Here is a 13,716-nt window from a genome sequence, read left to right as displayed (position 1 = left end):
AGAATGTCTGTACTCCAATCCAAAAGAGAATAAGCATTAAATCAGGTAGTAAAAGATGGAAGGAGCAAGGTAGCAATCCCTTATCTTTCTCCCCACTTTCTTGAAATACTTTCAATGGTATTGTTTTTGTTTAGCTTTGTTTTTCATTTTTCCTGAATGATCACTGAATACATAGTTCAAGACACAAGGTAAGTAGTAAGTTTTTAATACATAAAAATTATAATATATAAAAACTGTATTTGTAAGCTTCAGAGAGTCATTAAAACAACAGATTTGAACTTTAGTGGATGTCATATAACCGTTTTTCCCTCTACAATGAAAAATAAATTCTACACATAAATATTACCTTTCAGAACTATTAAAATCTATACAGAATTGTTCTATTCTACTTCTCTTTAATAAATATGTTGGCACATTGAAAGTTTCACATGTATAATAACCATTCAAAGTCTCAGTAAAGTAGTAATTTTTCTCTTAACTGTGACTTATGTGTTTGCAAAGTATCCAATTAATTGTATAATGGCTCTTAATTCCTTTAGAGTTAAATATATTTCACAGATAGAAGGAAATTATGTTATAATGTATAGTTATCTTTACAAAAACTAACCCATCGACTATCTTAGTAACCCACTGATTACCTTAAAGACAAGAGAAAATTACTTTCCCAGTATTGATTCGAATTGTTTCCTTAATTAAAAAAAAATAGTTTAAACCATAAGAATTAGCTTTAAAATATAATCTCATTTTAAAAGGTTTTATTTTTAAGTAATCTTTACACCCAACATGGGGTTCAAACTCACAACCCCGAGATTAAGAGTCACAGGCTCCACTGATTAAGCCAGCCAGGTGCCCCAAATATAATCTCATATTAACTCAATTTTATAGAAGGAATTTTATAATGTTATAGAACTATATAATGTAATTAATATGGCATATCAGGAAGCCACATACTTAACTAGTTTGAGAAGTAAAAAAAATACAATTGTCTAAGGAAGACTAGTATATAGTGGCAAGTTTCAGAAAGAAATATTTAATGCCACACAGAGGGGGCTCCTGGAGGACAGCCTAGAAGGCTGCTAAGGTAGTCCATGATGACCAGTTTTAGAAGGGTGGGAAGGAAAATTAAAAGGAAAAAGAAGCAATGAAATTGATGGTTTTAAAAGGAAGTCCCTCATAATCTCCATCAGATCCCCCAAATCCAACCAAAATAAACATTTAACTTAAGTAAATTTGTTCTGCAAGTGAAACTTCTAGATAAGTTCCTTAGGCCCCTTCCAATAAGATTTTAACTCCTAGTTCTCCGCTCCCTACCTCCCTCCCCATATAGAAACTCAGAACTTGTCAAGTAATGTGAGATCAACACTAATGAGAGAGTGGGAGACACCAGAAGGACAGGATCAAAGATGATAACCATAATTTTGAACTGAATGAACTGGTAGAATGCAGACACTATTAAAAGCCATTTCAAAAATGAAGAAATTAGCCTATTTGGGAAACAAGATGAGATTTGTAAATTAAGTCATGTTAATTTTGAGGTAATGGTAATAGTTCAAAATGTAAATTCCTATAGATAGCTAAATTCTTGCTATAAAGCTACAATATAGTAATATGAATGTTTGAAAATCATCAGAAAGGAAGTTATACTGAAAATAGATTATGAGTTAGGAAAGTCATTTTAGGAAAACCAACTCTAATTATAACACAGATTTTATGGAGAAAATTAATTTATTCTGAGTTCTAAGAAAGAGTTTCAGAATACAACCCAATTTAATTTGAGCCATCTACAGTACTTGTGAAATAATTTTCTTTTTTGAAGTTTTATTTTGATGGCAACAGCATAGTTTTGTTGAAAAGCATGAGGAAAAACAAATAGCAGATATTACTATGGAGAAATCTGAGACTAGAAAATCTTGAGTCTTCAGATTTCCCTGAGCTCTCTGGACCTGCAAAAATAACCTGTTCCTCCCTGTTAAAGGCTAGTATGCATTCCTTGATCAAAGGCAATTTTATCCTCTGCCTTGCAAGACAACTCATGCTCCTCTTACAATATATTCCCCACTTCCTCTCTGGTTAACGGATTGAAATCCATTTAAGTCACAATAAAATCTAGCCAGGGATGTATTGCCTCTGTTAAAAGAGAAAAAGAACTATACCCAAAGGAACTACAGGAACTAACCAATATGTACCTGTGGGTGTCAAGAGAATATGGCAGGTCTGGACCCTGAGGCTTTGAAACAAGGGAGGTAGAACATAAAGTTGTACAAGGGAGGGTTTATTAATAGTAAAGCATTCTCCTATGGATTAGTATCCTGGCAAAGACCCCCATGTTAATACAATGCTAGGATAGCTCTTATAAACCTTGAAAAAAATGACAGCCTAACTAAATGAAGTAGACATGCCAAAACTACCATGCATGACAAATAATGCAAGAAGGATCAAAAGAGAGAAGTGAGCATGCGAGAGTGGATATACCATGCAAGGCTGAAAAGCCCACGAGATAGCCACAGAATGACCAGAAGATACACCAACTATAAGAGCATCAAGGATTGTAACTGTAAAAGGGGCAGTAACATCACTGAGAAGCTCAGTTGTGGCTCTCCTCTAGAATGATGGTAGATATTATTAGAGAATGAGGCGCCTTTAAAGCAACGGGGATGATAGGAGCCTGATGAAGCGAGGCCAGGTGGAAGCACTCATAGGTCAAAAGCACAGTAGGCACAATTATGAAAAAGTGCAGAGTAGCTGTCAGGAGAGCCTAATCCACAGAGAGCTAGGGAGATAGTTAACACAACGTAATACCTCAAAGGCCAGGAAGATGGGAAGCCAACAAGGGTAATTCCAATCTGTATAACCAGATGAAATCAACAATGAAATTATTAGGATGCTAAGGGCAGCCACTCCATAAAAAGTCACAATCTCTTGCCTGGTTTCCAGACCTTAGCCGGTTTTTCAGACACTGAACCTATGACTGAAGAAGTGGCCAGGTCTCCAGGAAGAAGTATCCTACAACACAACACCATGGCAAGTATATATAATGATTTACTCAGGTAACTATACACTAGGGAAGAAGGAATACCCAAACATTCTGAGACCACTGACATAGGTTCTAGCATGGTACTGATACTCAGGGACTTGTGGTGTTATGATGCCCCTCATGAGAAGAGTTGAGGAATATGGTGACCAGATAATAAACAGAATATTGGTCTAGGTCTGGCTCACAGACAGATGGGATTCATGAACCCATCTTGTGGTCATTTCCCTAGTCTCCAAATAAGTAATTGAAAAGGACATACTTGACAGTTTGATGAACTCTCACATTAGTTCTTGACCCGAGGAATAAGAGGTCCTATAGTGGAAAACACCAAGTAAAATCCTCTGAAATTGCTTCTTTCTCTGGTCAAAATAACCAAAAATAATACTGCAAACTGGGAGGGGGTGTTATCAGAGATTAGCTGAAAGATGTAGATGTAGCAGTTATCATCATATTCCCATTTAATTCTCTAGTCTAGCCCCTATAAGAACAGAGATCATGGATATTAGGTACCTAGATTAGTCAAATTCATAAAAACAGAAAGTAGAAGGGTGGTATTTCCAGAGACTAGGAGGAAAAGACAATGAGGAATTAGTGTTCAATGGGTACGAAGTTTCAGTTTGTGAAGATGAAAAAGTTTGGGAGGTAAATGGTGTGATGGTTGCACAACAACATGAATGTACTTAATTCCACTAAACCATACAGTTAAAATGGTAAATTTTACATTTTGTATATCTTATCACAACAAAAACAATCAGATGCTGTTCCTAGTTAAACTTAAACAAAACAGAAACAGATATCCTAGAAGATGACATTGGACTACTACTGCAAACTCAACCAAACTGTAGCCTAAATCTCAATTGCAGCTGTTCTGCTTTATGTGGTATCTTTGCAAGAGCAGATTAATATGTCCTCAGGTACACAGCGTGTCCCCACTGATCTGAAGATGGGTTCTTTTTTGTCCTATCAGAAAAGAAAGTAGGGTCAGAAAAGATCAAAAGATCAGTAAAGATAAAAAAAAAAGTTGCCCTTACATGGCAGAAACAGCGGTACAACTCAACTCCTCTGCCTCAGACTCACGTAAACTTTGCTTTCTATCAAAATATTAATCCTAATCATCTTTACATTCCACTATATTACTGAAATCACCCTAAATGGGTCTGATAAGCAGAAAGTAAGTATCCCAGATGTCTTAAAAAGATACATTGTGCCAGAGAAGAAATAAACACTAAGAAAATCCTGATGTCTAGAGCATGTTGAGATAATAATTCTAAATAAAAAGTTGCTACATGTTGTATCCTCCATCATGAAGACAGAACATAGTTTAAATGATATTTGGATCAAGAAAAGTTTTGCAATAGGTCCAGAGCATGTTATAAGACATCAGATTTGCCTCTTGGGTCTATAGCCCAATAGATCCAACAGTGTTCAAACTATCTGTGGGAAATAAGGATTTATAGCTGATAATAATCTCCAGTAATAACCTCTAGAGTTCAGAGAATAGCCATGTCCATCTCCTTTGATAACTATTCCTATATATTCTCCTCTTAGGAGTCAGCTCCGAGTATGCTCCTGAGCTCTTGTAGAGAATGAGGACTTATAATACAAAGCGACTATATGACATGTATTATTTATGAACTAGGAATGCTATCTGTCCTTAAAGCCATGATTCTGGACATGCAAAAAGCAATTAATCTTAAAAAGGAATAATTATAATTGAAATTATGCTTGAGCATATCAGAAAAGCACAAGTAAATTGCATGAGCAAGTAGCTTAGAATTCCAAACTTCTATTCCTATTTTAATGCCACATGTCCTACTATACCTATGGCCTTGTGGGAAGTTCATCATGAACAGGTAACAAGAGAAAGAAAAAAAAATGGCCTGGTTTCTAGATGGGCTTTCACAACATGCCATCCCAGGTACCAGTGGACAGTCACTGAATATAGTTCTGCCAAGGGAGGCTCTGAAAGACAATGGTGAATGGAAAACCTTCCAATGAACAGAAATTTGGGCAGTATATCTGGTCATCTGGTCATTATCTGGAAGGAGAAATGGGGTATGGGGAATGGATCTATACTTACTTATAAATAGTGGCTATCAGTTTGGCTGACTGGTTAGGGATTTACAGAAAGAATAAGATTGGAAGACTTGCAATAAGATCTAGAGAAATGGTTAGTGGCTGGACCTCTTAAAATTGGAAAAGTTATTGGTGCCTGGGTGGCTCAGTCGGTTAAGCAGCTGCCTTCGGCTCAGGTCATGATCCTGGGGTCCCGGGATCGAGTCCCACATCCGGCTCCCTGCTCAGCGGAAAGCCTGCTTCTCCCTCTCCCTCTGCCTACTTGTGCTTTCTATCTCTCTGTCAAATAAATAAATAAAATCTTTTTTAAAAAAATTGGAAAAGTAGGGGTGCCTGGATGGTTTCAGTCATTAAGCATCTGCCTTCGGCTCAGGTCATTATCCCAGGGTCCTGGGATCAAGCCCCGCATTGGGCTCCCTGCTCAGCAGGAAGCCTTCTTCTCCCTCTCCCACTCCCCCTGCTTGTGTTCCCTCTCTCGCTCTCTCTCTCTGTCAAATAAATAAATAAAATCTTAAAAAAAAATTAGAAAAGTATGAGAGTATTTGTGTCCAATGGGTATACTCATTAAAGACATCCCCTACAGATAAGATTTTCAATAATTATGTGGAAAATATGCCCTAACCTGTGAATATTGTCCTTTTTCCTTGGACCCTCAGCTGCTTTGGCCCAACAAGCTATCATATCAAGTACGGAAAACTATACATAGGCTTAGAAACTATACATAGGACTTCCCCTAAGCAAAGTTGATCCTACTACCACTCAATGCTGAATGTCCAGCTTGCCAACAGCAGAAGTCAACATGGAACCTTGTTATGGCACCTTACCATGAGGAACCAGCCAGTTATCTGACAGTAGACTTATTACCTTGGACCTCTTCCATTTTGATTTTTTAAAAGATTTATTTATTTATTTATTTGAGAGAGAGGGGGAGAGAGAGAGAATCCTTGAGCAGACTCCCTGCTAAGTGGGAAGCCTGATGTGGGGCTTGATCCCAGGACACTGAGATCACAACCCAAGCCTAAATCAAGAGTCGGATGTTGAACCCACTGAGTCACCCAGGTGCCCCTCCATTTTGATTTTTAAAATTTTATATTTTTAAAATTTTTCAATTATTTTTATTTGAGTATATTTGACACACAACATAGTGATTCAACAACTGTGTTATTCTAGGCTCCCCACAAGTGTAACTAGTATCTATACCATACAATACTATTACCATTGACTGTATTCCCTATGCTATACCTTTTATTCCCATGACTTACTCATTCTGTAACTGAAAGCCTTTATCTCCCACTCCTCTTCACCCATTTTGCCCTGCCCCCGCCCCTCTTCCATTTTAGAGTGGTTAGTGATTTGTTTACACTGAACAAAATATATATTCATTATATCGTGCAGGATTCATTCAAGAAAACCAAAATTTGACTATAAATCTTCTTTCAAGCCTTCCCCAAAGGGACAGCAGGCATTTATAAGGGAAACTCTTTTATTTTATTTCTATCTTTTAAAGATAATTAGACATTAGCTTGGAAAGGATACCCTTTCCTGGGAACACAAAAACACATCCAACAGTTAAACTAGGGGCTAATGACAGCCTCGTAATAAATGACGTTTTGCCCCATGTCTGTTTCACAGTAAGACCAGTAGGTTTATAGACCCATCCCCTGGTTATTTCCCCAGTTTCTAATTGTATACCTGGACTAAACATATTAGTCAATTAGTAAAATCTACTTATTGGCTCCCTGATTTATAAAATAAATAATACTATGGTAGGAAGGATCAAGTGGAAGCCCTAGACCTTCTGAACTCTACCAAGAGAGTAAACCAAAGGCAAAGCATAATCCTGTGGTAATTATAGAAATTAGTGCCACAAGAAACATTTTAAAGATATAGAGGATAGAGACTCATCACATCCCTTTTAAACTTGCCTGTTTGATCTTAGCTGAAAATTGATGGGTCTTAGAATATTGTAAAATTGAGAAAGTCTAATCCATAATTACAGATTGGATATTTATCTTCACTGTTTTGAATGCACTACAATCCATGAGCTTACAAATATCCTTACTCGTTGTCATGGAATATCACACAATACATGCTTATGACCAAAGTATGCATTTTACAGTAAAGGATGTATATTTATAGGCTAACATCCATCGAATTGGTGGACCATGCCCCAGAAACAGCTGGCCAAATAGAAGAGTGGAATTATTAAGTTCCAGTTTACTAAAAACTCAGTTACAGTGTTAGTCTAAAAACAACATGCAAAGTTGTTCTTACATAGTCCGTGGAAATCAAGAGTTCACAGAAATGGAAATAGCCCCTCTCATTATTACATCTAATAACCAACCAGCAAAGACGTTGCTTCCTGCCCAGAAACTTTGGACTCTGCCATTGGATGGCTTAATTCAAAAGGGAAGAATGCTTCTAGTGTGGCACATAAAGAAGGCACCATTAAATTAAAAGTTAAGTCTGCCATCTAGTGATTCAGGTATCTCTGTGATAGTCTGACACTCTTTGACAGGATTGCTGCTTAAATGGTGGATATGGAGAGGACCTTCTGGAACTCAGCAAACAATCTGAGGCACATATTATTACTTCCATGTTAACTAGTAGATGTCAATGGAAAACTACAACAATTCAAGACAGCAGGGTTACTAAACACTCAGACCCTTTGAGATTGAAGATATGGGTCAGTTCACCAGATAAAGAACTCTAATCAGGCAAAATTCAACAGATTTGAAGGGACAAGTAGACCACAATAAAATAAGAGACTTCAATATCTCACTTTCTGCAATGGATATATCATCCAGATGGTAAATCAATAAGGAAACATCAGACTTGAATCATACTTTAGACCAAATATACCTAACATACACAAAGTGAATGTGTATTCTTCTCAAATGCACAAAGAACGTTCTCCATGATAGATCATATGATAGGACACAAGACAAGTCAGCAAATTTAAAAAGACTGGAATCATACCAAGTATCTTTTCTGACCATAATGGTATGAAACTAGAAATCAACAAGAGGAAAGCTGGAAAATTTACAATCATGTGGAAACTAAACACACTCCTGAAAAACCAACAGGTTGAAGAAGAAATCAAAAGTAAAATAGGGGCATCTGGGTGGCTCATTCAGTTAAGCGTCTGCCTTCAGCTCAGGTCATAATCTCAGGGTCCTGGGATCCAGCCCCATGCTGGGCTCTCTGCTCAATGGGGAGTCTGCTTCTCCCTCTCCCTCTGCCCCTCCCCCCCACTCATGTGTACTCTCTCTCTTTCTCAAATAAATAAAATCCTTTTTGAAAAGTGAAATAAAAAATTCTCGAAACAAATGAAAATGGAAACACAACACACCAAAATCTGTGGGATACTGTAAAAGCAGTTCTTAGTGAGAAGTTTATAGTGACAAATGCATTTATTAAGAAAAAAGAATGATCTCAAATTATCAAGCTAACTTTATACCTCAAAGAACTAGAAAAAGAGGAAAAATTAAGCCCAAAATTAGCAGAAGGAAGAAAGTAACAGGATCAGTGAAGATATAAATGAAATAGAGACCATAAAAACAATGAAAAAGATAAAAATTAACACTGGTTTTTTTGAAAAGGTAAATAAAATTGGCAAACCCTTAGCTAGACTAAGACAAAAAGAATGAAAACTCAAAAAATCAGAAATGAAAGAGGAGATATTACACCTGAGCACAGAAATACATAGGATCATAAGAGACTGCAATGAATAATTACATGCAAACAAACTGGATAACCTAGAAGAAATAGATAAATTCCAAAAAACATACAACTTACCAAGACTGAATCATAAGGAAATGGAAAATCTGAACAGACTAATAATAAATGAGGATACTGAATCAGTAATCAAAACCTCCCAACACAGAAAAGGCCAGGACCAGATGGTTTTGATGAGGAATTCTACCAAATATTTAAAGAAAAGTTAATGCCAATCCTTCTCAAACTCTTCCAAAAATTGAAGAGGATGGTACATTTCTAAACTCATTTTATGAGGCCAGCATTACCCTCCTACCAAAACTAGAATAGTATAATTCAAGAAAACTATACACCAATATCTCTTATGAATAAAGATGCAAATATTTTCAACAAAGTACTAGCAAACTGAATTCAACAATACACTAAAAGAATCACACACCATGATCAAGTGGGATTTATTCCCGGGATACAAAGATAGTTCAACAAATGTGATCAACAAATGTGATATCACATTAATAGAATGAAAGATAAAAAAAATCATATGATCATCTCAAAAGATGCAAGAAAAGCATTTGACTAAGCTCTACATCCTTTCATATGAAACACCCCTCACTAATTGGGTAGAGAAGGGATATACCTCAACATAATAAAGGCCATATACAAGAAACCCACAGCTAACATCATACTAAATTGTGAAAGGTTGAAAGCTTTTCCTCTAAGATCAGGAACAAGGCAAAGGTGCCCATTTGCACCGCACAGTAATTGTAGTCCTAGCTAGAGCAATCAGGCAAGATAAAGAAATAGAAAGCATCCAAATAGATTCATTCCTTCACCGACCAGAGAAGGCTGGTCAAGAGTGGGAAGAGACTAGCCTCTAGAAAGGCCTTCCCCATCCTCAACTTTTCTTATCCCCCCCCCAACAAAATACCAACCCTGCTATATATATATATATATATGGAAAGGTGTGTACTGCCACCTAAATAATTGAGTCATTTCCCAAAGGAACGGGGACAGGAGAGCCTCTGTCTTTTGGCAACATCTCATCTCTTCCTTTTGCTTTTGCCTTTTCCTCCCTGCCCTTGGTTTCATCCTATTCTACACTTCAGATTTCTATTTTTGTGTTGAACTTGCTCCTTTTTTTCATATTGAAAAGATGACACTGCCCCAAGAGCCAGAAATAAATGGGATTGAAAACCATCCAAATAAGAAAGGAAGCTAAATTACCTTCTTTTCAGATGACATGATCTTATATATAGAAATCCTAAAGACAACCAAAAAAACTGTTGGAACTAATCAACAAGTTCAGTGGAGTTTCAGAAAATAAATCAAAATACAAAAATGGTTTGTGTTTTTACACACAAACAATAAAATCACTGAAAAAGAAATAAAGAATGCAATCCCATTCACAATAGCATCACAAACAATAAAATACTTAGGAATAAATTTAATCAAGGAAGTGAAAGATCTGTACAATGAAAGCTATAAGATGCTAATGAAAGAAACTGAAGACACAAATAGATATTCTGTGCCAATGTATTGAAAATAATTAATATTGTTAAAATGTCCATTCTGCCCAAAGCCATCTATAGATTCAATGTAATCTCTTTCAAAATTCCAAAAGCATTTTTCACCAAAAAAATTCCTAAAATCTGTATAAAACTGCAAAACACCCCAAATAGCCAATCCCAAGAAAAAAGAACAAAACTGGAGGTAATATCATATACACTTCAGATTTTCAAACTATACTACAAAGCTACAGTAATCAAAATAGTATGGTACTGACCTAAAAATTGACACATAGACCAAAGGAACAGAGAGTGCAGAAATAAACTCCCATATACACAGTCAACTAGCATTTGACAAGGGAGCCAAGAATATCCAATGGGGAAAGGTCAGTCTCTTTAATAAATGGTTTTAAGAAAACTGGGATAATCACATACAGGAAAACTAAATTGTATACCCATCTTACACCATTCACAAAAACTAACTCAAAACCGATTAAACATGAGACCTGAAACCATAAAACTCCTAGAGAAAATATAAGAAAAAAACTTCCTGACATTGGTCTTGTCAATGATTTTTTGGATATGACACCAAAAGCACAATAAACAAAAGCAAAAATCAAGTGAGACTACATCAAAAAAAGCCTCTGCACAGCAAAAGAAACAATCAACAAAATGAAAAGGTAACCTATGGAATGGAAGAAAATATTTACAAGACACATGACTGATAAGGGGTAAATAATCTAAATATATAAATAACTCACATAGCTCAGTAACAAAAAAAAATAATCCAATTAAAATACAGGCAAAGGAATGAAATACATATTTTTCCAAAGAACACATACAAATAGCCAACAGGTACATGAAAAGATTCTTAACATCATTAATCATCAGGAAAATGGAGATCAAAACCACAATGTGATATCACCTCACACCTGTTTCAATGGCTATTATCAAGAAGACAATAGATAACAATTGTGGGTAAGGATGTGAAGAAAAGGTAACCCGTGTGCACTGTTGATGGGGATGTAAATTGGTATAACCACTATGGAAAATAGTATGAGAGTTCCTCAAAAAAAATAAAAATAGCACTACTATATGATCCAGCAATTCCACTTCTGAACATATATCAAAAGGAAATGAAAATAGGATCTCCAAAAGATATCTGCACTCCCTATATTCATAATAGCCAAGTTATAGAAACAACCTAACCCTCTGTCAATGGATGAATGAATAAACAAGATGTGATGTGTGTATACACACACATACAATGGATTAGCATTCCGCTCTGAGAGAGAAGGACATTCTGCCATTTGTGACAACATAGATGGGCATTGAGAACATTATGCTAAATGAAACAAGTCAGCAAAAAATAAATACGGTATGATATCATTTATATGTGTGAATCTAAAAAAGCAAAAACTCATAGACGCAAAGAGTAGAATGGTGGTTACCAGGAGCTGGAGGGTGGGGACACTGGGGAGATGCTGGTCAAAGTGTATAAACTTGTAGGGAAAAAAATTAAAAGAGAAATATTAGTAAAAATGATTACTTGGTGAAGGGGGGAGGAATCCACTTTATGCTGCACTTCAGCACTTTTGTAAGGCCCAAATTTTTCTATCATGTTGTAGGTATTATGTGAAATATTTTAATGCACTGAAATAGAATATACTATGCATAAATATTTAATGTGTTTGTCCTATATTTTAGTAGCTTTTTGTCACACAAAAAGCCAACTTTGCATTACTAATGTGAAGTCTTACAAGCCATAACCACTTACTTAGTGAATGAATCAACAAATCATTCCTAAGTATGACTTAGTACCTTAAAGGGAACGCCTATGCCATTCGAAGATGAAAATGTTCCTGATGACAATCACCACCAACACACTGAAAACCCTTAACTCTGATTTTTTTTTTATTTGGGGTGCTTTATATGCTCCTCTGTTCCCAAATGAGAACAAGAATTACTTGTTGAGAGCAAGAGAGTCATCCACTACCACTGCTTGCATTCAGCAGAGACTCAAAGGCAGGTAGGTAGAGGAGTGGGAAAGCTTTATGGTGGCAAAAAGGGAAGGTCCATCCTGATGGCAGGTTGTTGGAAGCTGGAGGCACTGATAAGAAAAGATCTACCCCAAACACCTTAAATCCTAAATTAACAGTGATAATAGAGGAACAGTAAAATACTAATCTGAATATTACAAAGTAATTACCAAAGCCTAAGTATAATCTAAAATTATTTAGTCTGTAGTTTATTCAATATTATATGATACTGGATTCCAAGGCATACCTTTGAAGAAAAAACTTTATTGATATTATTAGCTAAATAAAAGGCTTATTGCATTATTTTAATTAATAAAAATCTATTCTTATAGAATTACTACTACTAAAAATATTATAATTGTATTTTAATTTATAAATAAATATCAGATATTTTAGAACTCAAATCTATGTACTTTGTACGAAAACTCATTACCTCAGCTAGACTTTCATACACTTATCATAACAAGAAATTAAACCCCTTACAGGTTTTATGTGCTTTTCTTTCTTCCTCATTTTGATCTCTGACCACACATTTAAATACCATTTTTCTTTCATCATTACAGAAGTGTTTAACTATCAGCCTGATTGCAAAGCAAAGGTACTCAGATATAAGGAGATTCTTAAATGGGCCATAATTCTTCCCATTCTACTTTTAAAGAAAAGTTTAAAGTTATACTATGAAAAAAGAAATAAGGGATGACATAGGAGTTACTTCTTTTGGATAGACTAAGCAGAAAACTGAGTAGGTGAGTACACATGCCTGTGATTAAGTTGAGGTAGGTGGCAGACTGATTCACTGAGTTGTCTCTGCCACCAATAAGCATATGTCCCTCACATATTAGTAACATTTGAGGACCTCCATTTTTATCTATAAACCAAGGGCCTTGGAATATATAACCTCTAAATTCCTCTTCCAGTAAAATGATGATACCATATGAGTTCACGGATCTGAAGATCTGAGAGTTAAGTATGAATTAATGGAAACACGAACAAAAAGTCATACCTTTGTATTAGCTTTTATCTTTGTTTTACATTTGTTTTTTTCCCTGGCTTCACGAAGACCTTTCTGAGTAGGACCTTCTGGTGCATTTTCCTTTTCAGAATTAGGAACAACTATAAGATAACACAATTTATTCTTAGTATCTATTCTGTTTCTCCACAATAAATATAATTTTAACTAAACATACGAAAGCCAAAGTCATAATGATACATGTATTTTTTAAAGTATTAAACTAATAATATTAAAATACCACCAAAATGTTTAAAGTGAGCTGTCAAATTCATTTCCCCAAAATTCGGAGTGTCATGACTGCAAGGTCATGACAAGTGAAATGGCATGATGAGC

At 35.7% G+C, this 13,716-nt stretch overlaps 1 protein-coding gene across 1 annotated transcript in view; it reads right to left on the bottom strand.

Annotated features, from left to right (window-relative positions):
- SPAG16 (sperm associated antigen 16) overlaps window positions 1–13,716 on the bottom strand; it is a 969,696-nt gene that overhangs the window by 884,834 nt on the left and 71,146 nt on the right. The window contains exon 9 of the mRNA XM_021702750.1: window positions 13,375–13,484. Coding sequence (XP_021558425.1) covers window positions 13,375–13,484 — 110 coding nt within the window. The remainder of the gene's footprint in view (window positions 1–13,374; window positions 13,485–13,716) is intronic.

The sequence above is a fragment of the Neomonachus schauinslandi genome, chromosome 3, assembly GCF_002201575.2.
Source record: "Neomonachus schauinslandi chromosome 3, ASM220157v2, whole genome shotgun sequence".
Classification (NCBI taxonomy): domain Eukaryota; kingdom Metazoa; phylum Chordata; class Mammalia; order Carnivora; family Phocidae; genus Neomonachus; species Neomonachus schauinslandi.
This window is presented reverse-complemented; position numbering and strand designations above follow the sequence as displayed.